At 36.7% G+C, this 27739-nt stretch overlaps 1 protein-coding gene and 1 long non-coding RNA gene across 2 annotated transcripts in view; both read left to right on the plus strand.

Annotated features, from left to right (window-relative positions):
- The window catches only part of LOC123652659, a 149832-nt gene that overhangs the window by 89880 nt on the left and 32213 nt on the right, over positions 1-27739 (plus strand). The window lies entirely within an intron of this gene.
- Positions 515-27194, plus strand: PLSCR4 (phospholipid scramblase 4). The gene is made up of 8 exons (XM_036443749.2): positions 515-593; positions 2011-2121; positions 11887-12119; positions 16349-16391; positions 17745-17971; positions 22653-22814; positions 23996-24154; positions 25577-27194. The coding sequence occupies exons 1-8, from the start codon at positions 587-589 to the stop codon at positions 25619-25621; spliced, it is 987 nt and encodes a 328-aa protein (XP_036299642.1). The 5' UTR covers positions 515-586; the 3' UTR covers positions 25622-27194.

Consider the following 27739-nt stretch of genomic DNA (forward strand, 5'->3'; position numbering starts at 1 on the left):
GCAACCAAGGTAGGTGACCTTGACTGGAATCGAACCTAGGACCGTTCAGTCCACAGGCTGACACTCTATACCACATGTGTCAAACACAAGGCCCTCGGGCCAAATCCGTCCCGCCAGGCCTTGCAATGTGGCCCGCACCGCGCTGTCATCACTGCACTCCGCTGCGTTTCCATCACAATGACAGTTTATGACTGTTCAGTAAACCATTCGGCTCGCGATTTAGGCTGGATTTTAGATTTTGGCCCCTTCTCTGATTGAGTTCGACACCCCTACTCTATACACTGAGCCAAACCGGTTTTGGCTTTAAATTTTAATCTTAAATACTTGTTGACATGTTCTTGAATCTCATGCCACTAGAATATAATGTCCAGCAATTCGTCTATCTGGTTTACTGCTGTATTTTCACCATCTGTAATAGTACCTGGTCATAATAGGTGCTCAGTAAACATTTGTTGTATTAATGAAGGTATGTGTGAAAGGTAACTGGAGGCTAAAAGAGTCACTGAACTTTTTATAAGTAGTAATAGTAACTATTTATTAAAGTATGAAATGTTTTATTTTTCAGGATTAATTGGAATTCTTCAAAATGCCAGGTAAGTTTTTATGAATAAGTTTTAATATGCTCTATTTTCAAATGTAAATTTTGTGATTGCTTCCCCTAAAAACTGCAGATTTTTCCCGGCCTGCATAGCTCACCAGATAGAGTGTTGGGCCTTGGATTAAAGAGCTCCAGGTGTGATTCCGGTCAAAGGCACATACCTTGGTTGCAGGCTTGATCCTGGCTCCCAGTTGGGACCACACAGGAAGAAGCCAATTGATGTGTCTCTTTCTCCCCCTTTTCCTTCCACTTGCTCTAAAAAAATCAATGGGAAAATATCCTCAGGTGAGAATTAGAACATAATAATAATTTAAAAAATAAAAATGCATCCTCAGTAAGGATTTAAAAATTTTTTTGAAGTTTATTTCATTTTTAAGTTTTTTTTATTAAGTATTTGGAGAGTATGTATTCATGTATATATGCTTACTTATATATATGAGCATTCCTTTCTATCTTTAATAAAAAGAGTTAAAATGGATTTACATTGACATATATGTGTAGAAAGATCTCTAAAGTATGTGGGAAAATTGGGGTAAAGAAAAATACAGGTAGGAAAGTAAGTCTGCAAAGAGAGGTAGTAATAAAAAGCCTGTGACAGCAGCCTGTCTTCATAGAGGAGGGCTCAAAAGTAACCCCTGCATTATCAAGCAATGCAGGACATGATACAAGGAGAGAAACACACTGTTTATGGCGTGTGTGTGTGTGTGTGTGTGTGTGTGTGAGACTGTTTTTAGATAAAATCAGTTAAGAGAGTCAGAACTGTTCCTTATAGTGAGTCTAAATAAAAGGTTCTCTGATTTCAACAACAGGAAAAGTGACTTCAATACTCCCTTGAAGCAATCAGTGTGACAGGTCTTTCAGGATGAATAGGGAAGAGTGTGAATCCCTGGAAATGTAGACTAAACCTTTAATTGAACTGCATCTGTCACCACTGGCTTTTAAACCATTTAGTATTTATCATGCTCTGTTTTGAATGTACTAAGTACTTACTCTATTATGTTTTGAATTTATCTAAACAACAATTTTCCAAAGTGGATTCATGAAAAATCAGATTCACTCTATGTATGACTTTACATATTATGAAAAAGAATTTTTGACACTGTGAAAGGAAGTTTATGTAGATAGGTATCAGCATCAGAACAGCTGAAGCTAGTAGCATGAAAGTTCCTTGCTTTGATTGTAGAACAATGGTTTAATATTTTATTTTTTAATCCATATTCAGCCTGAAAATCTATCAAATATTATAATAGCTTGATGTCTAATATACTTACATTTTATGTTTTTTGTATGAAATATGAGTGTATTTCTTATTGGTTATATGCAATGGTGCGTGCCAACAAGAAAAAATGAATGTATTCTATTACCATATTATCATTTCCATTGCAAATCATGTGCCCTATCTCTCCCCAAAGGCATAGTCCCCACAGCCCCTGAGCAACCTACAGATGAAATGGGAAACCAATTAAAGTCACCTGATCCAAGGCCTGATGCCCCTCCAGACTATAATTCTCATTTTGTACCAGGTACATGAAGTATTCAGAAAGGCTTTTTCCTCTCTCCAGACAATAATACTGATATTTAAGATTGCTTTTAAATATAATTAGGGTAGTGGGTGGAGGTGGAAGCAACTAAAGAGGGGATAAATGGTGGTGGAACAAATAAAATAAAAACAATAATACTGCCTAGCCAGTAAGGCTCTGTGGATGAGCTTTGACCTATGAACCAGGAGGACACAGTTAAATTTCTGGGTCAGGCATATGCCAAATTTCAGACTGGATGTGCTTGAGACACTGAACAATCATTCTCTCTCAGCATTAATGTTTCTCTCTCTCTTCCTATCTGAAATCAATAAAAATTCATTCAAAGAATAACTAAAACCTATCCTCCTCAGGCTATTCCAAAAAATTCAAGAGGAAGGCATACTTCCAAGCTCTTTATACAAAGCCAACATTACCCTAATCCAAAAACCAGTTAAAGACACTGCAAGAAAGAGAATTACAGGCCAATATGCCTGATAAACATAGATGCTAAAATCCATAACTAGCAAACCAGATCAAGCATTACATTAGAAAGATCATACACCATGACCAAGTAGAATTTATTCTAGGGATGCAAGGCTGGTACAATATCTGCAAATCAATAAATGTGGTACATCACATAAAAAAATTGAGAGTCAAAAATGATATAATCATATCAATTACTACAGAAAAGACATTTGACAAAATAAAAACTCTCAGTAAGGTGGGAGTAGAGGGATCATACTTCAACATAATAAAAGCCTTATGTGACAAACCTACACCCAACATCATACTCAATGGGCATGTTCTGGTCATCCTGCCATAATGACCACTGGATGGATATATATTCATTTTAGTGATTTAGAAAGTGATAGGTAAGATTATAGCAATATTTATTGAAATATATACCCTGTTTCCCCGAAAATAAGACAGTGTCTTATGTTAATTTTTGCTTCCAAAGATGCGCTAGGTCTTATTTTTAGGGGATGTCTTATTTTTCCATGAAGAAGAATACGGTACACATTTATTGTTAAATGAAAATAATGGAAATTTATTACCTGTATATGGTACGGTAGTACGGTAGTTGTCAACACAAACCAGACAAATTGTGAATCTTACAGTATCAAGAATTTACTAATTTATTCAGTGACAATCATGTCATCATCTTCTGGAACATCGTCATAACAATCCAATTCCTGAATTTCCTGGTGAATTTCTTGTGACTCCATTTCTTTCAGAATCAGTGGACCAAATCTCTCATGTTTAGCTTAAAGGGGGCCTTATTTTTGGGTGATGCCTTATATTTCATTCAGAAGGAAACCTGTAAGTAGGTCTTATTTTCAGAGGCTGTCTTATTTTTGGGGAAACACGGTATTTATGTATATTTTAGAGGTGGAGACTATTGAGTTAAGCTGTGAAAGGTTAGAAGAAACCTCAGTATCCACAGGATGTTGTTTTGACCCTAGATGTATGTTCTTCAGAGCTCAGGTAGCCTTTGCCCCTGTAGTGTTTTCTAGAAACAACAGGGCTTTCTTTTTCCCTTTACCTCATCCGTATGCGTATTATGTGGCTCTGACCCTGCTTTCCGCTACTAAATCTGTGGTTTTGACAATCTGAAATTATAGTCTTACTGATTTCTTCATTTCTCTATAATTTTAATTGTTGATCTATATAATCAATCTTATTTTCACCAATCACTATCCTAGCATCTAGATTCCACTAGAACAGATATTTCACCAACTGGGGAGGGACCACAGAAAGGCTCTAGGGCATATCTACACTATCTCACTCAGTCAGGATCAGCTAGACACCAGCAGCAAGCTAACCTACTAGTTGGAGCATCTGCCCCTGGTGATCAGTGCATGTCATAGTGACTGGTCAACTGGCCGACTCTCTGCTTCCTGCTGGTCAGTGAGTGGTTGAAAAGCCTTAGCGTATCATTAGCATATTACACTTTGATTGGTTTAATGGACAACTGGACACTTAGCATATTAGGCTTTTATTATATGGGATTATATAGGATATTCCTGATGCTGTATTTATATCCTTGTGACTATTCTTTAACTACCAATTTATACTTTTTAATTCCTTCACCTTGTTTATCCATCCCCCCAAACCTCTTACCTTCTGGCAACTGTCAAAATCTTCTCTGGGTCTATGAGACTGTTTCTGTCTTTTTGTTTACTTTGTTTTTTAAATTCCACATATAAGTGAAACCACATGGCATTTGTCTTCCGCTGTCTGACTTATTGCACTCAGCACAATACTCTACTTCATCCGTGATTTGCAGATGGCAAAATTTCTTTTTTTTTTTTTTTTGCTGTCATAGTCCATTGTATATGCACCACTTCTCTATCTGTTCATCTAGTGACAGACACTTAGGTTGCTTCCATATTTTCACTATTGTAAATAATGCCACAATGAACATGTGGCTGCATGTGTCATTTTGATTCATGTTGGGCATTTCTTTGAATAAATACCCAGAAATAGAATCGTTGGGTCTTCCTTTTTCTCTTATTATATACTCTTTGTTATAAAGTCTGTTTTGTCTGGTATAAGTATTGTGACTTGAGCTTTTATTTTTTGTTTTTGTTTTTTATTTTCATGAAATCTCTTTTTTCATCCCTTGACTTTCAGTCTGTGTCTTTTAATCTGAAGTGAACCTCTTGTAGACATCATATGTAAAGAAGGGTCTTGTTTTGTTATCTACTCAGCTACCTTGTCTCTATTTATTGAAGCATTTAATCCATTTTCATTTGGTATTGCCATTTTATTATTCATATTTTTAATTTATTTTTTATTATTCTTAAAGAAGACCCTTTGACATTTCTTGTAACACTGATTTGGTGGTGATTCATGAACTCCGTTAATTTTTTCTTGTCTGGAAAGCTCTTTTTCTGTCCTTCAATTCTAAATTATAACTTCTTTCTTTAAATAAGTGTGCGATACTCTACTTATGCAAAATTAAACATGTTTTGCTTTGTTTTCCTGCAGAATGAAACAGAATCTTTAATGGCAATTTTAGAGCTCAAAACAGATTATAAAATGCCAGTTTTCTACATATAATTTGTCATATTTTTTTATTTCTCATAATCTCTCTGGATAATATATACTTATAAGTAAATAATTTGATTACACAAATTTGTATATAATATTTTTAGACAATTCAACAAATAATAATTGGGAATTGTGATTCCTTGCTTAAAGTAATGGGTAGAACAAGTAGCTACACAATTAGAAATGAAATAAAAGCCACGAATAACTCTATAAAACAGACATGTATGTATATAGTCCTCTACCAAACAATAGCAGATACACATTTTTCTCAAGTGCACATATGACTTTCTGCAGGCTACACCTCCTGGTTAGGCCATAAACAAGCCTCAATAAGTTTAAAACAACTGAAATCATGCAAACTATATTCTACCACGTGAAATAAAATTAGAAATCAGTAATAATAGAAGGAAATTTGGGAAGTCACAAATATCAGGAAATTAAATAGCACTATCCTAAATAATCAAAGGAGCAAAAAGAAATCGCAAGAGAAATTAGAAAAAAAACTTTGAGATGAAAAACAAAAACACAATATACCAAAGTTTATGGGATTTAGCTAAAACAGTACTTAGAAAGAGCTATAAACATCTACCAAAAAATAATAAATCTCAAGTCATCCAACTTTCCACCTTATAAATAAATCAAATCCAAAGAAATCAGGAGGAAATCTTAAACATTTAAGCAGAAGTCAATGAAATAGAGAAAAAAAAGACAAACTCAACAAAACAAAAAATTGGTTCTTTGAAGAGGTCAACAACATTGAAAAAACTTAAGCCAAACTGACCAAGAAAATAATACACAAATATTAAAATCAGGAATGAAAATAGGAACATTGCTAACAACTTGACATAAATTAAAAAGTACTATAAGGGAATACTATGATAATTGTATGCCAACAAATTAGAAAACCTAGATAAATTCCTAGGAAGTTACAAACCCTGAAATGGACTTAAAAGGAAATGGAAAACCTGAATAAACATATGTAATAGGTAAAAATACTGAATTAATTCAAAATTTCTGACAAAATATAGCTAAGGCCCAGGTGCCCTCCTTAGGGAATTCTACCAAATGCTCAATGAAAATATTTTTAATGTATTTTCTTTTATAAAATATGTTTTTTATTTTATTTTGGAGAGGGTAGGAGAGGGAAAGAGAGAGAGAAACATCAATGAAAGAGAAACATCAATGAGAGAGAAACATCAACATCTGCCTCCTGCACACTTCCTGCTGGGGATCATGCCCACAACCCAGGCATGTGTCCTGACTAGGAATCAAACTGGTGATCTGTTGGTGCAATGAAGATTTGAATACTAAACTTTTGAAAACTCTTAAAAAGAAGTAAGAGTAGTGGGTACTTTCCCACTCATTCTATGAGGCAAGTATTACCCTCTTAGCAAAATCAAACAAAGATATCATAAGAAATGAAAACTACAGACTAATATCCAAAAATGCTCAACAAAATACTAGCCAACCAAATACAACAACATATAAGAAGGGCTGTACACCATGACCAAGTGGAGTTTTTCCAAAGAATGAAAGGTTGGATTGTCATATGAAATTTAATTGATATAAATAAAAATAAGGCAGACAACAAAGGACAACAACCATATGATTTCACTCATGTGGCATCTAAAACAAAAAGCAACAAATAAACAAAACAAATAAATTCAGACACAGACCAGATTTTGATGATTATAAGAGGGGAAAGAGAGTGCAGAAAGGATGAAGAGGTCCCTTTAACTGCCCTCCTCTGCAAGTCTGGGTCCCCCCAACTGCCCTTCCTTGCAGGGCTGGGTCCCCCTCAACTGTCCTCTACAGGCCTGTCCCCCCAAACTGCCCTCCCCTGCAGGCTTGGACCCTCCCAACTGCCCTTCCTTGGGGGTCACATATATGGTAACTGAAAGAGATTAGACTTTGGGCAATGAGCATACAGTGGAATATAGAAATGATGTACTATGTAGTTGTACACATAAAACTTATGTTATTGACCTTTTTTACCCCAATAAATTTAATGTTTTTAAAAATTTGATATATATCTATGACAAAAACCATATGATCACATCAATAGATACAGAAAAGACATTTGACCAAATGAACCATTCTTCATAATAAAAACAATCAACAAACTAGGAATGAGAAGAAACCTTCTGAACCTGAGAAAAGGCATCTATAAAGTCCTATAGCTGAAATTATCCTATCTAATATAAGTAATATGCAAATTGACTGTCACTGCAACACAAGATGGCTGCCCCTATGTGGTTAAAGATGGTTGCCCCTATGTGGACACAAGATGGCCACCAAAAGATGGCCAGCAGGGGAGGGACCAGGCCTGCAAAGGAGGGCAGTTGTGGGGGGACCAGGCCTTTGAGGGAGGGCAGTTGGAGGGGGGGGACTCAGGCTTGCAGGGGAAGGTGGTTGGGGGGGGACCAGGCATGCAGGGAGGGCAGTTGGGGGGACCAGGTGTGCAGGGGAGGGCAGTTGGGGCCAACCAGGCTGGCAGGGGAGGGCTGGCAGGGGTGCCCAGGCCTGCAGTGGAGGGCAGTTAGGGATGACCAGGCTAGCAGGGAAGGGCAGTTAGGGGCAATTGGGCTAACAGGGGAGCAGTTAGGCATCTATCAGGATGGCAGAGGAGTGGTTAGAGTGTGATCTGGCTGGCAGGCAGAAATGGTTAGGGGCAATCAAGCAAGCAGGCAGGTGAGTGGTTGGGAGCCAGCAGTCCTGGATTGTTAGAAGGATGTCTGACTGTCCGTTTAGGCCCAAACCCACCGGGATCAGGCCTAAACAGGCAGTTGAACATCCCTCGAGGGGTCCCTGATTGGAGAGCGTGCAGGCTGGGCCGACAGACAGACAGACAGACACACACACACACACACACACACACACACACACACATATACCCTCTGTGCATGAATTTTGTGCACCAGGCCTCTAGTGGTTAATAAAGGTAGAATATGTTCCCCGTACAATCAAGAACAGAGGATGTCTTCTCATGTCACTTCTTTTCAACATTTTACTACGTGTTCTAGCCACAGTAATTAAACAAGAAAAAGAAATAAAAGTCATCTGGATTGGAAATACAGAAGCAAACTATCTCTATTAGCAGATGAGATGATCTTGTATACAAAAAAATCCTAAGAAATGCACACAAACACACATAGATAGCACTAATTAATGAGTTCATCGATGTAGTAGTATACAAGATCATTATACAAAAATCCCCTGCTATTTCTATGTGTGAGCAATTTGAGCAAGCCCCAAAAAAGTAATTGTATAATTCTAACTATAATAACATAAAAAATATGAGATTTATATACTGGAAATAAACTATTGGCCCTACCTGATTTGGCTCATTGTATAGAGTAGGGGTGTCGAACTCAATCAGAGAAGGGGCCAAAATCTAAAATCCAGCCTAAATCGCGAGCCGAATGGTTTACTGAACAGTCATAAACTGTCATTGTGATGGAAACGCAGCGGAGTGCAGTGATGACAGCGCGGTGCGGGCCACATTGCAAGGCCTGGCGGGACGGATTTGGCCCTCGGGCCTTGTGTTTGACACGTGGTATAGAGCATCAGCCTACACATTGAAGGGTCTTGGGTTCGAGTCTGGTCAAGGGCATATGCCCAAGTTGCAGGTTCAATCCCCAGTAGGGGTTGTGCAGGAGGCAGCCAATCAATGATTCTCTCATCATTGATTCTCTCTCTCCCTTTTCTTCCCTTTGAAATCAATAAAAATATATTTTTAAAAAACTATTGTTAAAAGAAATTAAAGCAAATGGAAAGATATCCCATATAGATTTGAAAATTAAATATTATTAAGTAGCAACCCTCCCTAAATTGATCTGAAGTTTCAACACAATTCTTAAACAATTTCCCAGTAGCCTTTTATTTTCTTTCTTTCTTTCTTTTTTTTTTTTTTTTTTTTTAAAGAAACTGGCAAGCTAATCTTCAGGTACATATGGAAATAAAAAGCACTCAGAATAACCCTTGATGGGGAAAAACAAATTTGGAAGACTGGCCTCCCAATTTCCAAACTTACTACAAAGCTACCAAAGTCAAGACCATATGGTACTGGCATAACGATTGCCATGTAGATCAATAAGATAGAATTGAAAGTCCAGAAACAAATCCAAACATCTCTGACCAATTGATTTTTGACAAAGGTGCCAAAACAATTCCTTGCAAGAAATTTATTTTCAACAAATAGTACTGAGATAACTGAATATCAACCCACAAAAGAATGAATTTGAACTCCTATATCACACAATACTGGTATACTAAAAATGTATAAAAGGCATACATGCAAGAGTGTGATAAGTATAAAACTTTTAGTATAAAGTACAGGTATAAGTATTCATAACCTGGACTAAGCAGTGATTTCTTATATATGAGACCTAAAGCATAGTCAACCAAGGAAAAATAAATTGAATTTCATAAAAATTGAGACTTGTGTGTCAAAAAATACTATTAAAGAGAAAAGGCAGTTAACAGAATTAGAAAATATTTATAGCCAAAACCAGTTTGGCTCAATGGATAGAGCATCAGCCTCCGGACTGAAAGGTCCCAGTTTCGATTCCGGTCAAGGGCATGTACCTTGGATGGGGGCACATCCCCGAAGGTGAGCGTGAGCGCGCGTGTGTGTGTGTGTGTGTGTGTGTGTACGCAAGAGGCAGCTAATCGATGTTTCTCTCTCATCGATGTTTCTAGCTTTCTATCCCTCTCTCTTCTCCTCTGTAAAAAATCAATAAAATATAAAAAAGAAAATATTTATAAATCATCAGGCAAGAGATTTTTATGCTAAATATATAAACTACTTATAATGCAACAACAAAAAAGTAAGAGATTCAGTTTTAATGTAGGCTAAGAAAGGATTTGAATAGACATTTTTCCAAAGAATATATGTCCAGTAAGTACATATAATGGTGCTCATCATCATTAGTCATCAGGAAAATAACAATAGGAGCCTGGCTGGTATGGCTCAGTGGTTGGACATTGACCCATGCACCAAAAGGTCACCTATTCAAATCCCAATCAGCACATGCCCAGGTCGCAGGCTCAATCCCCAATAGGGGGCATGCAGGAGGCAACAAATCGATGTTCCTCTCCCCTTGATGTTTCTCTCTCCCTTTATCTTCCTCTCTCTCTAAAATCAATAAAAACAGATTTTTAAAGAAATCACAATTGATACCACTTCACACTCAGTAAAATAACTAAAATAAGATATAATAAGTATTAGTGAGGACTTGGAGAAATTAGAACCCTCTTACACTTCTATTGGGAGTTTGAAGCCACTTTCGAAAATAGTTTGACAGTTCCTTAAAAAAGTTGAACATGGAGTTACCATTCACCAACTGTAATATACTAGTATATATCTACACATGTATATGTACACCAATGTTCACTGCAGTGTTACTTAAAATAATAGCCAGAAAGTAGAAACAATCCAAATGTCCATCAAATTACTAATGGACTTATAAAATGCGATATATCCATGCAGTGAAATATTAGTAGCCTATGAAAAGTAAAACAAAAAGAATTTTCTTTTTAAAGGGATGATCTACAAAGCAGTTTGAAGGAAACTTTTGGGGTCCTGGAATCGTTCAGTATCTTGATTTTGGCAGCAATTGCCTGATTGTGTAAGTTTGTGAAAATTCATTGACTGTATACCAAGAAAGGGTGACTTTTACTACATGTAAATTATTTTTCAATAAACAAAAACAAGCATTACAATATATCAAAAATTAATTGAATATAAAAAAATAAGGTAAAAAGAATGCTACAACATGGGTACTAAATGAAAGAAACCAGTCACAAAGTCTAGATATATGATTTCATTTATATGAAATATCTAGATTAGGCAAGTCTGTAGAGACAGTTGTTTCCAGGAACTGAGGAGGGGATGTGGGGATGGAGGAGACTGCTAATAGGAATGGGGGGTGAAGGCTTTCTGGAATTAGCTAGCAGTCATTGAAAATACTCTTTTAAAGCAGACCTTACTATCTTTGTGAGGTTTAACAGAAATTTACAGTGCTAATTATGTGCTAGTCTTGTGGTAATCGCACTACAGTAGGTATATGATTTATTCAAAGGAGGAACAAACTTAATGCATAGTTTAACATGTTACTTCATGTTTCAGGCTTATTTCTACACCTCTGAAATAGGAACAGTCCTATATAATAAAACCCTAATACGCAAATTGACCTAACAGCTATGACGTGCACTGACCACCAGGGGCAGACGCTGAATGCAGAGCTTCCCCCTGGTGGTCAGTGTGCTCCTTTCCCACAGGGTCAGAGCCGCTCAGCCAGAAGCTAGGCTTACAGCTGGCAAGTGCAATGGTGGCAGCGGGAGTCTCTCCCACCACCTCCACTGCATGTGGGCGGTAAGGAGTGAGGGGTTCTGCATTGTGAGAGGGTGTAGGCTGGGCTGAAGGACACCCCTCTCCCTCTCCCCCCTGCCCTTGCCACCAGTGCATGAATTTTGTGCACCAGGCATCTTAATTGTATCATAAGATTTAAGAGGACTGCTGGTAAATACATTGATACCCAATACCATTAGAACAGTGTTGGTACAATAGTACATACTCAGAAATTAGAACATCTTGTTATTTCTAAGTGGATGTTATGTGATCCATAACATCTTCATGTAAAAAGTCATGCTAACTTCCAATATATTGCCATGTTAATGGTATGTAATACTTTCATTTGTTTTTTAACACAGGACCCCCTGGAGCATCTGTTTTTCCACCTGCAGGCTACCCAAGAGGCTTGCCTATGGGATATAATCCACAGCAGCCCAGTGCCTTCTCGTATTGCCAGCCAACTAGTAGTACCCATCCTATCCAGTACCAGCCTGGCAACTATCCAGTGCCAAATAAGCCTGCTTCAATAATATGGATGCCAGGGCCAACTCTTATGGCAGACTGCCCTCCTGGTCTGGAATACTTAAAACAGGTACTTTACACAAATCCAATTTATATTTTCTAATGAAGTATGACTGAGGATTCAATAAGACACAAAAGACTAAATTTGAGTGGGTAAAGTAACAGACTAGTGATAACAGAAATCTAATTTGTGAGACTAAGAGTGATGGTACTAATTTTAGAAATGTGAAAGGAGGTCAGAGAGTGGAAGTGTTTTTGGAGGGATGAATATGGTTTTTCTAAAGGATATATGTTGAATTTTAACACATTCATGAAGCCCTGTCAAAGGCAGTTTAAAATGTAGGAATATGAATATAAGAAAAACTAACAGAGATCCTAATCAGAGTGTCATTTGCAAAGAAGTAGAGTTAACTAAAAAAAAAAAAAAAAAAAAAGCAAAGTGTTAGTAAAAAACAGAACAATAAACAGTGAATGAGTTATTGAGTGCCTTAGCCCATTTCCTTTTCTCACCACCCATAGCTTTCATCATCCATGCCTCTTCCACCAAAAAAACATGCAATGTAAATAAAAATAGGGGACCTATCAAAGATATGGCTTCAGGCCAGGTTGCAAAGAACCACTTCTCAAGCACAGCGACTCTCTAATTTCCACTTGTGTAGACATTCTGGAGTTACCAGAATGTCCAGATCAGAAATGGCAGCTTGCCAGGTTGCTGTAGTAAATGTTATGTTTCAAAATCCATGTCAAAAACTAAAAAGGATTGCTTAATGAAAATAAGATGAAACTAGGGTTAGGGTTAAGGTTAGGTTTAGGGTTAGGGATAGTTGTTTCAGTCCCTTAGAAACAACTGAGTCATGTTTTACTTTTTGAAAAAGGGAATGCATTACAAGTAAGGAAATTGCCTATTAAATACTTGTCTTCCCATATAGTCATCCAAATACTCCTTTAAGTTGATATGTTTCTTTTCATTTTTATATAATGAAAAAGACCTTGATAATCCTCTGTATTGAAACCATGGCTACAATGTAATATTATTGATTCTTGCAAGTCAGTAGAGTTAGATCAGGAAAATTTGTATTATAAATGAGTCAAAATTTTTATTAAATTGTTGTTTTGGCAAAATAATGATAAAATACAAAGCCAGTCATTCAGGTAAAGTGGTAGATTAAACTACCTCTGTATTATTTGAGAAGCTTATAAAATGTGTATTAGTTACTCAGTTTTGGAAAGTCTTTTATTATACAAGATAATTAACTCAAAGTGTCCTTGGAAATCATAGATCTGGAGTCATTTCTCTTTTGAAAATGTATAGCTTCAATATTGTTCACTTAAATATATATAAAAACAAGACAAAACAGTTTCTCCAGCTTAAGTGCCCATCAACAGACAAGTGGGTTAGAAAACTATGGTACATCTACACAATGGAATACTATGCTGCTGTAAAAAAGGAGGACTTTTTACCATTTGTGAAAATTGAGTGGAACTGGAGAGCATTATGCTAAGCAAAATAAGCCAGTCAGAGAAAGATAAATATCACATGATCTCACTCATTTGAGGAATAAAATGAACAACATAAACTGATGAACAAAAATAGGACCAGAGACATAGAAGCATCAAACAGACTGTCCAACCTATGAGGGAAGGTGGTGGGTGAAGGGGTAAGAGATCAACTAAAGGACTTGTATGCATGTATATGAGCATAACCAGTGGACAGACACTAGGTGGGTGAGGGCATGTGCTGGGGGTGGGAGTGACTAGGGAGAGGTCAATGGGGGGAAAAAGAGACCCATATAATACTTCAAACAAGAAAGGATTTAAAAAAAACAAAAAACAAACTTTCTCTTCTATTACTCTGATTAATGTTACATTAACATATTTCATGATTTCTGTTTTTCCTTTCAGGAATATTTTGAGTAAAAAGAAACAAAACAGGTTTGAAGCCAGACAAATCTGGATTTTAATTCTAGCCCTTACTATACAACCTTGAATAGGATTGTAATGTGCCTAATATTTTTGGCACACAGGGCCCACCCAATAGATGATAGCTATGTGAATTTATTAGTTAAAATACCTTGTATGTGAGCAGAAGACATAGAGCCCTTCATCTTCTTGTTTGTTTGGTTGGTTGATTTTGTTTGTTTGATTTTTTTTTTTTTGTATTTGTGTTTGTCCCATCATCTTCTTTATCATTTTATTCATCTTACCCTTTCTGCCATCTTATTTGCAGATCACATGAATCTTTATCAGGACTATCAATATTGTAGCATTTAAAGTAGCAGGATTATGTTATTTCTAGAGTATTGGCATAGCCCATCACTCCACCAGTTTGTTTGAGTGTTGTTTCTTAACAGCCATACTACCTTATTGGCCAAACTTCTTCCACATTAATGGATGTCATGTCCTTAGAAAATTTTGTTCAACAGTGGGTGCTTTTATCATACAGTGAATATTTTTACTTAATACTAGATTTTAACTTTCTAGTTTTGTTTTGTGTGTCTCTTTTGTACAGAGACTAAGGGCGAGGGATAGAGAGTTAAAAACATTAATGAGAGAGAAACATCGACTCAGCTGCCTCCTGCACACCCCCTACTGGCGATGTGCCTGCAACCAAGGTACATGCCCTTGATCAGAATAGAATCTGGGACCCTTCCGTCTGCAGGTTTATACTCTGTCCACTGAGCCAAACCATTAGGGCACCTTTCTAGATTTTTTAAGGTGCCATCACCATAGTGGTCACTTTTGATATTTTTAAAACATGTTTAAACCCCTCACCTGATTTTGTTTTCATACAAAAAAAGTTTTGAATGAAGGAAGGATTATGTTCTCTCTCTACCAGTGGTTCCCAATGTGCTAAAGGGGAGCAATTTGATTTTTAAGGGGGGGCAATTTGAGAATGAATTAACAATTAATTTTTTTTGCATTTATGGTTCGAGGGGCCTCATATATAATATATAAGTATATATTGTGACATTTAATGCATTTCAGTTCCCATATGTTTTGAAACTTTATTTGGTATTTTTCATATCACTTCATATTAATTTTTTAAACAATTTCTTAGTGATTTCTTCCTTAATACTTCAGCTGTCCTTTCTTTCTTTTATTTTTCTCTTTCATGGATGCCATGTTCTTTGGAAGCTTGTTTAAACCAAGTTAATGGCTTTTTAAGCTTCCTCCACATGAATAGTTCACTTTTTGAATAATAAGAATTATATTTCACAGGGAGTACATCAGAATTTTAGAGATGCTTATGTGGGGCATAGCTAAAAAAAGGTTGGGAACCACTGCTCTATACCCTCCTATAAACAATCACTTGAAAACATTAATGTCAAGTTATAATTTTATATTTTATTTATTAATCACATTTATGTATTTTTCATTAGTTAATGTATTCAATAAATATTTGGTGAAATGTAGCATTTCAGGCAGTGTTCTAGACTCAGGGATTTGGAATGGTCTTATCTATAATATATAAAATTGTATAGACATAATCAGTCTGTCCTCAAGGAGTTTTTTCTCTTCTGTTACCATGTTCTCAACTATAACTTAGAATGGGCCCATTTAACTGTGTCTCTTTAGAGTGATTCCTAAGTGAAATTAGACATTTATTTAATTGCATTCCCAACCTCCCTTTTGAAGAGATCCCATCCCAGAAAGTTTCTTCTCCTTTGCCCTCATCCTGTCCATTCATGTGCTTCCTGTCCTCTCAGACCCTCCCAGAATTAAAGTGTGCACCTAGGGAGGTCTTAGCGTTTAATAGCTCAAACTAGTGGAAAGCAGTATGTTAATCTCTCAGAAGTACCTGGAAAATGTTATAAAATTGGACACTCCTGTGTGGAGCGGAATCCACCCTGGCTGATTCAATCTTCCCAAGCCACTGAGAAAATGTCTTTCTCTATGGCTGGTCCTTGTCCAAAGGTCCTGAAGTTCCTGCACACCTCTAGTCTGAGTGGTATGCTAGAGAGACTGAGTAGGAACTGAGCTAGGGAAAACATGTATCAGCTCAGCTGCTTCTAATACTGTTACTGTGGTGGAAGGTGGTTTTCTGATATTTTAGACAAGTGTACCAGTCTCTTGCAGTGGAACTGGAGAAAAGTGTTTTTCCTATCTCCATAGCTCTAGTAATCACCTAGTTAAATGTACATGAGCTGATTCCACTTTATCAAAATGTTTTTTATTCAATTCTATTTCAAAAATATATTTTGCTATCAATCTATTTTAATACTTATCTCATCAGTTTAATTTCTAATGCTTTAATTCTGTTACTTCTAGCTCTCCTAATTACTTTTTTTATCCCAACAGTTGGACAACATACATGTTCTTCAGCATTTTGAACCTTTGGAAAGTATGTATTGATATAATTAATTCAGTAGTGATTGGCAGTATCTGAACCAGGTGGAAATGCCCATTATCCAATGTTTATTTCCTTATTTATATTGACCACTTTTTAGTTCCTCAAAGAGAAAAGGATATCCTCTTCTCAGGAAAGTAATGAAACAATTGGATAATTTTATATATTTATAGATCATATGTAAGTTTTAGACTTTTGCAAAGATTTATATTTTATCTGGACAAAATGGCACTACCTCTACCCATCCCAGCTCCTGCATGTTAACTTCTCATGGATGAGAAAAAGAAGGAGCCAGAATTTAAATTAGTTAGTTAGAGGCATCATAGTTAGCAGATTTGCAGCTCTGCCACTGTTATCTAAGTTCTAGCCCCAATGTCTTATTCACTTATATGGTTGTTAATTATTTTTTCTGAATTTAAGTACTCTAGGAATATTGTTTCAATCTTTGCTCACATGGAAAAGCTTTAAAAATCACTTTACACTGAACTTCTTAAAATAAATGTTTCAAAGTTTTAAAATTACTTAAATACTTATAAGGTATACAAATTATTTTAACATTCTAGTCAATTACACATATTTTACCTGAAATTTTATCAAAGCTATTCTGTTTTAAGCCCCTAAAAGGACTTACATTTATTAAAGTATAGTTGACATGTAATATATTAGTTTCAGTTGTACAACATAGTGATTTATATTTCTTATAATGTGATCACCAGAATAAATCTAGTTATCTTCCATCACCATTCAAAGTTATTAGGACATTATTTTATTTTATTTTTAAAATATATTTTATTGATTTTTTACAGAGAGGAAGGGAGAGAGATAGAGAGCTAGAAACGTCGATGAGAGAGAAACATTGACCAGCTGCCTCTTGCACACCCCCTACTGGGGATGTGCCTGCAACCCAGGTACATGCCTTTGACCTGAATCGAACCTGGGACCTTTCAGTCCACAAACGGACGCTCTACCACTGAGCCAAACCGCTTTCAGCGACATTATTGACTATTTCCTATTCTGTATGTTACATCCCTATAACTTTTTAAAAAATATATATTTTATTGATTTTTCACAGAGAGGAAGAGAAAAGGATAGTTAGAAACATCAGTGAGAGAGAATCATCAATCAGCTGTCTGTTGCACACCCACTCAGTAGGGATGTGTCCACAACCAAGGTACATGCCCTTGACTGGAATCGAACCTGGGACCTTGAGCCAAACCGGTTTTGGCTACTTTTGTTGTTGTTGTTGTTGTTGTTTTAATAATTGAAAGTTTATATCTCTTATTCCCCCTTTTGAGACCCACTTTAACTACTTCTAATGTAAGACAATTTCCTCATTTTATTTTTCAGTGATAACACATTTTGAAACTAATAATAAATATGATATTAAAAACAACCTGGACCAGATGGTGTACATTGTAACTGAAGACACGGACGACTTTACCAGGAATGCTTACCGGACACTAAGGCCCTTTGTCCTCCGGGTCTCTGACTTTATGGGCCGAGAAATCATGACAATGCAGAGACCCTTCAGATGCACCTGCTGTTGCTTCTGTTGTCCCTCCACCAGGCAAGAGGTTAAAGAATGGAAGTCTAATCCATTATTTCTTTCTGATCCACTTATTCACACACGGCTGTTCTCTTTCCAAAACTGCAGGGGTGGGGGGGTGGGGGGGAGGCATTCCACTGGCCCTGCCAGTCAGAATGCAGCAGTGCAGTGAGAAGAGAGAAAACCAAATTGTCTCACCTCAGACAAATAACAAAGGACTTTTTCTGTCAGTTTATGCTCTTTAATGCCAATGGGTGGGTCAAGCAAAATTATTTATTCAGTGACCACAATTCTATGAGCTGTGCCTAATAGAATTTAGAAGTTTACCTATCACCTAAAACAGGAGTCACACATTTACCTAAATGTTTCCAGATAAGCTATGCTAAATGTAAACATATCTATTAGTCTTATATAATAAAGATATAATATGCGACAGACCATGTAATGACCAGATCACAGAACGGCAGGAGGGTGGGGTAGTAAGCTACAAGTGGACAGTGGAGAGCTACAGGAGGGAGCAGTGCAGCAAGCTATAAGGTAGGGAGATTGGGGGAGGGGGCGTAGGGAGCTACAGGAGGGCGGGGTAGCAGGCAGAGAGCTACAGGAGGACAGCAGCGAGCTGCTAGTTAAAAGCAAGCAGTAGAGAGCTATAGGAGGGGGCAGGGCAGCAAGCTGTGAAAGGGTGTGTGGGAGCTACAGGAGGGCTGGGCAACAGGCAAAGAGTTACTGGAGGGCCGCAGCAAGCTACTGGAGCACGGATTCATGTGCAGGGCTACTAGTATATATATATATATATATATATATATATATAAAAGCCTAAGCAAGCATTACAACCAAATGACCAGAAAGACCGGTCAACCAGTCGCTGTGACATGCACTAACCATCAGGGGGCAGACACTCAATGCAGGAGCTACCCCCTGGTGGTCAGTGCATTCCCACAGCCAATGGTCCATGGCTCCTCCCCCAGGCCAGCTAACCTTCCACAGCTCCTTCCCCAGACCAGCTGGCCAACCTCCCATGGCCCCTCTTACCACCCTCCAGCTGGCTGGCCAACTTTCCACAGTCCCTCCAGCAGACCAACCTCCTGTGGTCCCTCCCCACAACTGGCCAGTCCCCTTTTCTCTCAATATATCTCGATTGCCGATCAAGCCAAGGGACTCCACCCATGCATGAATTCGTGCACCAGGCCTCTAGTACTTTTAGAATTGATTGCGCCTTTAGATACTTTTACTCTACCCATCACAACCTACACCTGCTGATATGCCTGCTAATGGTGTTGCACATGGTGGACAGTGGTGCTGAAACTGAAAAGCAGATGTTCTGAGTTAGTTTGGTTACTGTTCTACAGTCAATTTAGTTTAGGAAAGTTGTTTGCTACAGGGAAATAAAAGCAGTTTTAGAGAGAGGTCCAAGAGAACTTGAATTTTATGTATGCCACCTACTTAAATTTGGACAATTTAATGTCTTTGAACCTTAGTGTTGTACACTGGGCAAAACAATAGCCCCTTGATTAATGGAGTATTTAAATGATAAGTACAGCATTTACTATAGTAATTGATATACAGCCCTTTCTGTGCTTTGACTTATTCACCTATAAAATGGAGATATTAATAGCACCTATCTCTTGTGCTCAGTGAATAGAGCATCAGCCTGCAGACTGAAGGGTCCCAGGTTCAATTCCAGTCAAGGGCATGTACCTTGGTTGTGGGTACATCCCCAGTAGGGAGTGTGCAGGAGGCAGCTGAATTGATGTTTCTCTCATTGATGTTTTTAACTCTCTCTCTCTCTCTCTCCTTCTCCCTTCCTCTCTGTAAAAAAAATCAATAAAATATATATTTAAAAATAGCACCTATCTCATGGTATGATTGTTTTGTGGATTAACTAGTAAGTAAACGTCATTTTCTTAGCACAGTGCTTACAATTATTATAGTGCTCAATGGATATTAGCTATTGTCAGATATCTTACGTTTTTATAATTTCTGTCATGTTTGTTTGTGTGTGTCCTTATATTTGAGTTGAATTTCCATCTCTTATCCTTGATGCTTTTATTTAGTAAGAATTGTGTGTTTTTTCTGTGTATGTATTTATGAGTTGGGCTTTGTAAATCAAAACCTATAAGGGCAGGATACAGTAAAACAAATCAGTATTACAGCCTTAGTCCAGTGTATGGAATTTTTGTCCCACAGCATTATCTAGATTTTTTTCTGATTTCTCTAGTTTACATGTGCATGTGTGTGTAAACTAGTTTACATGTGCATGTGTGTTTTATCGGCTATATAGATTACTGTATCCACCACCACAATTCAAATACGAAAGTTTTATTACCATATAAAACTCTTTATAACCACACCTACCTCCCTCTCTTCTATTCATCCCTAACCCTAGCAACCACTAATCTGTTCCCTATCTCTACAACTGTTGTTGTGGAGCGAATTCGAATAAATGACCACTGGAGTCCAAACCAAATTAAAATTTAGGGAGCCTTTAATAGCCGGCCGGCATCTGCTCTCTCTCCAGGGAGTGAGTCCAGAGAGAAGCCCTGACCCTTTGTGAAGGACAGTTTTTAAACACATTCACTACATCCTGTTTTGCAGAGCAAACAATTTAAAGCAAAGCATTTTTTCTTAAGTAATGTCAGCATGTTATTTACAGGGTCCTGGCACCTGGTGGAGTAAGTAACTGCATCCCATTCTCAGGAAAGTTGACAGTGATCTATCTTATAAGGCTTACTAGCCTCCTGTTCTCAAGAAAACTGACAATGATCTATCCTGTAAGGCTCACTGGCATCCTGTTCTCATAGGCTATTTTGTGAGTTGTAGTTGGGATTTATGGCCAAGTCGACTAGGAGGAAGCATGCTCAAAAATTCCCACTCTCTAACACTGTCACTTCAAGAATATCATACAGTATGGAACCTTTTAGGACTAGTTTTTTTCAACATAATTTACCTTGAGGTTCATACAAGTTGTGACATGTATTAATAGTTCATTCCTTTTATGGTTGAATGATATGGATTCTTATGAAATTAATTTATTTGTATATACTTTTTTTTTAATCTCAACACTAAACTTATATGAGAGCTCGCTCCCAGGAAGCTATCAAATATATATGTTTGTATATGTGTGTGATTTTATATATATGAACAATAATATCTTAATTTGACAATTCATGAAGGTCTTGCCCTATGATGATATGCAAGGGACACAAAAGTCTTAGAAAAGTATATAAAACACCAGGAAAATCACCAGAACTTTTCCTTTGGTCTTTTAACAGATAATTTAATTTTGCGAATCTTGATATTATTAAATATGAAGATCTTAGTTCTTCCCAAAGGAATATTGTAAAGATAATTAGTCGAGAGTATTGGACAACATTTAGAACTCTTTTTAAAATGGTTTTATAAACCCATAACACATTCTGCTACTTTCCCAACATACAGTGTTCAGAATGTTTCTTTTCTGGTTTGTTTTCTTTTATAGTTGTTATGTCTGACATGTAAACTAAGAAGTTGGTTTGTTACTGTTTCTGTGTATTTTGCCATAAGATGTAAGACACCTAGATAAAACATATGATCTTTGTTAAATCACATAAAGCAGCGTGAACATTAGCATATTTATGCAGGTTCCCTTATCCCCAAGTTCTACGGGGTTGACTCGGAGCAGCCCAGAGAGATGCTACATATACAGCTGAGGACACCAAGCTTGGAGAACTGGCCATTATACAGTTAGTAACTTTGTCTCAGAGGGAATCGTGACCTTATTTCTCAAGGCTGTTCATTGAAATACAAGCCTAAGAAATAACCAAGTAAAATGAAAGACAGTTTCAGAGTAACAGTCCTCAAATGGATTAAGGCTACATCTGGGTTTTGTGTATGTGTATTTATCCTATCTAATAAAAGGGTAATATGCAAATTAACCATCACTCTGCCAAGCCTACCAGCCAATCAGAGCAAGTATGCAAAGTAACCCCAACCAAGATGGCTGCAGCCACAGAGTGAGCAGGAGGGAGGCTTGCACCAGGCCTCTATCCTATCTAATAAAAGTAATATGCAGATTGACCATCACTCCATCACCTAAGATGGCTTCCCCCATGTGGTCAAAGATCCTATCCCCATGTGGACACAAGATGGCCAGCAGGGGAGGGAAGTTGAGGGGGACCAGGCCTGCAAAGGAGGGCAGTTGGTGGCGATCAAGCCTGCAGGGGAGGGCAATTAGTGGTGACCAGGCTGGCAGAGGAGGGAAGTTGGGGTGACTATGCCTGTAGGAAAAGGCAGTTGAGGGGAACCCAGGCCTGCAGGGGAGAGCAGTGGAGGGGACCTGGCCTGCAGGGGATGGAAGTTAGGGATGACCAAGCCTGCAGGGGAGGGTAGTTAGGCACAAACAGGCTGGCAGAGGAGCAGGTAGGTATCAATCAGCCTGGCAGGGGTGTAGTTAGGGTGTGATCAGGTTGGCAGGCAGAAGCGATTAGGGGCAATCAAGAAGGCAGGCAGATGAGCAATTGAGAGACAGCAGTCCTGGTTGAGAGAGGTATATCTGACTTCCTGTTTTGGCGTGATCCTTAAAAGGGCAGTCGGACATCCCCCGAGGGGTCTCAGATTGAAGAGGAGGGTGCAAGCTGGGCTAAGGTACACCCTCCTCCATGCATGAATTTTGTGCACTGGGCCTCTAGTACATATAAAACATCTTCCCCTCTGTCATGCTTCCCTTGCAGCTAGAGGTGCAGTGTCCTCCTGGCATCACCATTGGCTTTGTTATGGACCACTGGAACCTGTGCCGGGCGGTGTACAGCATCCAAAATGAGAAGAAAGAAAATGTGTTGAGCGTCCGTGGGCCATGCTCAACCTATGGCTGTGGCTCAGATTCTGTGTTTGAGGTAAACAAATATAAAAATAACATTTCTTCCATTTTTTCTGCATGTTCTAACAGATTTAAGAATGATTTGATTTAGATCATTTTTCATGTGAATCAGTAAATTAATATGAGGAGTTAATTGGTTGACATTATGTGATTTTCAAATTATTGTTAATGGATTGCTTAATGTTTTCTAAAATGTAAGATTTTTTAAAAATTACTTTAGTGTTTTATAAAGATAAGAGAAAACATTAAAATATTAATCGTAAGAGTAAGTAGCCTGACATAAATCTATTTTATTCTTGGTTCTATTTAATTAACTGTTTTTTACCAAAGATTTCCAAGATCAGAAAATATGTCCTGAGGAATGATAGTGCCCACCTTCTCACAGACTCTGTGGCCCCCGAGGCTACGCATGTTGCTTATTTGCAGAATAGAAGTCTATGTCCTTAGGAAACAGGACAATGCTGATAACATAGATAAAACTCATAGCTATAACATTTTCTCAGGAAAAAGAAAAATCCTTTTGTTTTTCCTTTTATCTCTATGGATACAAAATGATTGCTTATAATCCTATGAATCTGACAAAGGAAATGCTTAGAAATATTTTCTGATCTTCTTGGAATTCTTTCTGAATGTCTTGTAATTCAGCAAGGTTCATCTTCTAAAATTGCTCTTTCTAGTATTGCCCATGATACTAAATAAACTTCTCTTAGTTCTCAGGTTATCTTACAATGTCATCAAGCATTGCTTATTTTTTAAAAGACTATGTGGAAAAATAAAAAAATATATAGATAAGCCAGATTTCAGGGTCAGGAAGTGTGGGATCATTCTGATCACTGAAAGTCAGTGTCTGACTGCTTTTCCTCTGGCAAGTGTCAGTGTTTCCCTTATATGATAGAAGCTGAAGGCCTGTGGGATCCTGGCATAATTTAAAAAGATTGATTTGTTTGTCACATGTAAGTTTAAGTGATTATATGGAGTTTGTGAAGTGCACAGAACCATGCTTCGTGCTTCCCTAGACTAGAAGAAATTCCCTTTCAAACCCCTAATTCCCACCCTTTGTTATGTGGAGAAGAACTTCAAAATCAGTTCAAGTCATACCTTCCTAATAACTCATTTGAGGATGAAGAAGAGCACTGGCCTGAGAAGTGTAAGCTACACAGTATTAGTTACCAAAAAGTCTAATTCTTATCTTCCTAGGTCAAAGCCATCGATGGTGTCTCTAACATCGGCAGTATTATTAGAAAGTGGAATGGTTTAATATCAGCCATGGGCCATGCTGACCACTTTGACATTCACTTCCCATTAGACCTGGATGTGAAGATGAAAGCTATGATTTTTGGAGCTTGCTTCCTTATTGTAAGCCTTTTGCTTTTGAGTTATCTTGAGACAATTATTCTTTCTGATAAGAAGTAGTGTAGTAGAAAGGCAATAGCTTTGAAATTAGTCCAAGTTCTGTTTATTCCACTTTACTAGTTGCATGTTTTGTAAAGTGTTTAGCACTTGCAAGCCTCAATCTCCTTGTCTATCAAATAAAGATAAAAATACTTATTTTTTCAAGGTTATAAATGTTAACTACCATATGAATAATGGGGCAAGAGAGTGCTTTGAAGGTATTAGGCATCCAATGGGATCATCATTGCATGTAATTGATTATTTTTACTACTTAAAAAAGCCTATCTGCCCTAGCTGGTTTGGCTCAGTGGATAGAGTGTCAGCCTGGGGACGAAAGGGTCCCAGGTTCAATTCTGGTCAAGGGCACATGCCCAGGTTGCTGGCTCAATCCCTAGCTAATCAGTGATTCTCTCCCATCATTGGTATTTCTCTCTCTCCCTCTCCCTTCTTCACTGAAATATATATATATTTATTTATATATATTTATTTATATTTATATATTTATATATTTATATATTTATATATAAATATATATAAATATATATTTATATATATATATATTTTATATTTATATTTATATATATTTATGTATTTATTTATATTTATATAAATATATTTATATAAATATATATATATTTATATATATATATATTACAGAATCTGTCTAATATATATATTAGAGGCCCGATGCATATTAGGCTTTTATTATATAGGATAATTACCTGTTCTAAGTGCAAGAGTAGGCCTTCCTTCCCCTGGCTGCTGATGCTGGCTTCCCTCCGGCCACCAGCAGGCACCTGGGACCTGGTTTCCCCTCACAGCCCCAACTTTGTCCGGAAGAATGCTATATTATTATAAATAGGTATTTTTTAAAGCCTATCCTATGACTTCTTAATGAAATAAAATATCTCTAAAGCTGATGTTCTTTTCCTCTACCTCACTGTCTCTCTGTCAGTGTACTGCTTGGTGTTATACTATCCTTAGATTTATTAGGTGCAGTCCCCTTATTGCATTTCTAATTAGTGGTTAATAGTCATAAGTAAAGCATAGAAATAAAATTAATAATATTTACCTGAAATATCTCACTAATATATTGCAGTTGGTATATTTAGCATATTTAATATTGATTATCAAGTATTTTTTCCTTTAACAATAAAAATTTAATTAGTATCTCAAATGGAGAATGTATTGACTACCAACAGTTTTAAGTATGTAATTGCTACTCTTTATATTAAGTCCTCTTTATAAAGATTTATCAGATTTTTTAACTGGTCCAGGAGGATTTCAAGGTAAATTATAAAGGATAATATTTTATGCATTACATCAAATTATTTATGTATTAATATACATAATTCTCTCCCTCTCTCTCTCTTTTTCCAACTTCAGGACTTCATGTACTTTGAAAGATCACCACAACGTTCATCAAGATAGATGGACAAAGAAAATCAGCATTTATGGGTTTTTAAAAAGTTAGAAAAGTTGGATTGGTCTTACAGTTAACCCTCAATTATTTGCTTTTGCAGATTACTTTTATTTCATGTTAGCTCCAACAGGCAGCCTGAGAGTGTAAGAATACAGTCTAATGTGCATTTAAGCTGAGAATCTGTCTCGTTGTCTACTTGGTATACTATGAGTTCATCCTGAAAAAGCTTTAACTCATTAACCAAGTAAATGTAGATATGATGAGCTGAAAAACACTTTAACATAAGACAGTGGAAAATGAATCTCAGAGTTCTCACATTAATAGGTAATTGTCATCAACATAATCTCTCACCAACAACAAATTTGATTCGAGGTGAAAAGAACAATATCCTTCATCTTAAAAAAAAAGGAAGGCAGGCAGAAATATTTTATTTTATTGTACAAAGAACATTTTATCCGTGCACATGTATCAATGCTTCATTTTGCAAAATTTATAAAAGTTTCAATGGAAAACTTGATTTTATTATCAAATAAAACATTTTTATCATAAGGTTTATGTTTTCCATGCCTGTCCCCTTGTTCATGGACAGTTAGGAACTGCCTTATATATGAAAACAAGGTCAGACTATCCGGGGAAAAAAAGGTGACCAGGGCCACAGCTACTCTAGATTTCTTAGCAACTTAGAGATATCAGTGCCCTTATAAAAAAGATTATATTTAATATTTTTAACCTATTTTGGTCACAGATGCCTTTATATATAAAATATTCTCAGCCAAATTTCTAAGACTGCCTATGGAATCTTTGTATCTCCTTTGATGTAACAGAGGAGATAACTTTTTTCTTTAAAGAATATTCCTGATAAAAAATGTGCTGTTTGAAAGGCAAGAGTTGGAGTTTTGTTTTCAAATTTTAAAATGTGACAGTCTGAGTAGCACTTTATAAAAACAAGTACTATACATTTTGACACTGCTTACTATTGTTTTGCTTCTTTTTAATAGATAAATTTGTATCTATGCAAAGATAATAAAACAATAAACAAAGGATAAGTATATAAGATCAATATAGTTAAAGTATAATTGTACTTATTTGTTTTAACTAATTAACAACATGCTATGTCAATGACTACACTGTGATAAATCCACTTGCTTTTATTGCACTTTAGCAGCCTATCTGGACATGTACTGTGTGTCTTTTTAACACAGCCAGTACATACAGTACATAGAATGGAATGTGTTCCTCTGCTTCTTATTAAAATAATAATAATAATAATAAGCTGAGTGTTCTTAGGTTTGGTTATTCTGATATTACGGTCTTTACCCACAATTCTTATTGAAGTGAAAGAAAGCTGCCTAAGTTTTTAATTATATTCATCTTTTCATGGCAAAAATTGTCTACTCAGTTTCTTGTAATGTTCATTTTTATGCATGACTGCTAGCTTTAAAAAAAAATTGAAAAACTGCTGCTTTCTAAAATACTAATTACCTTGTATTTGAAAATGCAGTTGTACTCTTACACATATATATTGTTTCTTATAATAATGTCTAACATTTTCTATAGAACATAAAATTGTATTCAGAAAATGTTCATTTTTACTTGCTTATACCCATTTCAGGACCTGCTGTATAATACTAAAAAAATATATATATATATTTTTACCCTATGACATTTTTAATTTTTGTTCTAAGTTTTTGTGGTATTAACTTGTATCTTACAGTTACTATAATTACTCTTTCTTTAAGAAAGAATATCATATTTTATACTATAGTTAATATTATTTCTATCTTTCTTAATGATATTTTATTGTATAAAATAGGTCAGATTAATTTTGAAAAGTATTCTCTGAAATGTTTTCTCATATTGTTTTTGATTTTTAAATAAATATAACCTATACTATTGTAATAAAAGGGTAATATGCTAATTAGACCAGGAGACCTTCCAGACATCTTTCAGACAAAGCCATGGTGGTGGGGCTGAGGCAGAGGCAGTTAGGGGCGATCAGGCCAGGAGGGGAGGTGATCCAAAATAATCAGGCTGGCAGAGGGGCAGTTGGGGGTGAGCAGGCCAGCATGAGGGTGCAGTTGGGGGCAATCAGGCTGGCAGGGGGGTAGTTGGGGATGAGCAAGCCG

This window comes from Pipistrellus kuhlii, unplaced genomic scaffold (assembly GCF_014108245.1).
Source record: "Pipistrellus kuhlii isolate mPipKuh1 unplaced genomic scaffold, mPipKuh1.p scaffold_m20_p_2, whole genome shotgun sequence".
NCBI lineage: Eukaryota > Metazoa > Chordata > Mammalia > Chiroptera > Vespertilionidae > Pipistrellus > Pipistrellus kuhlii.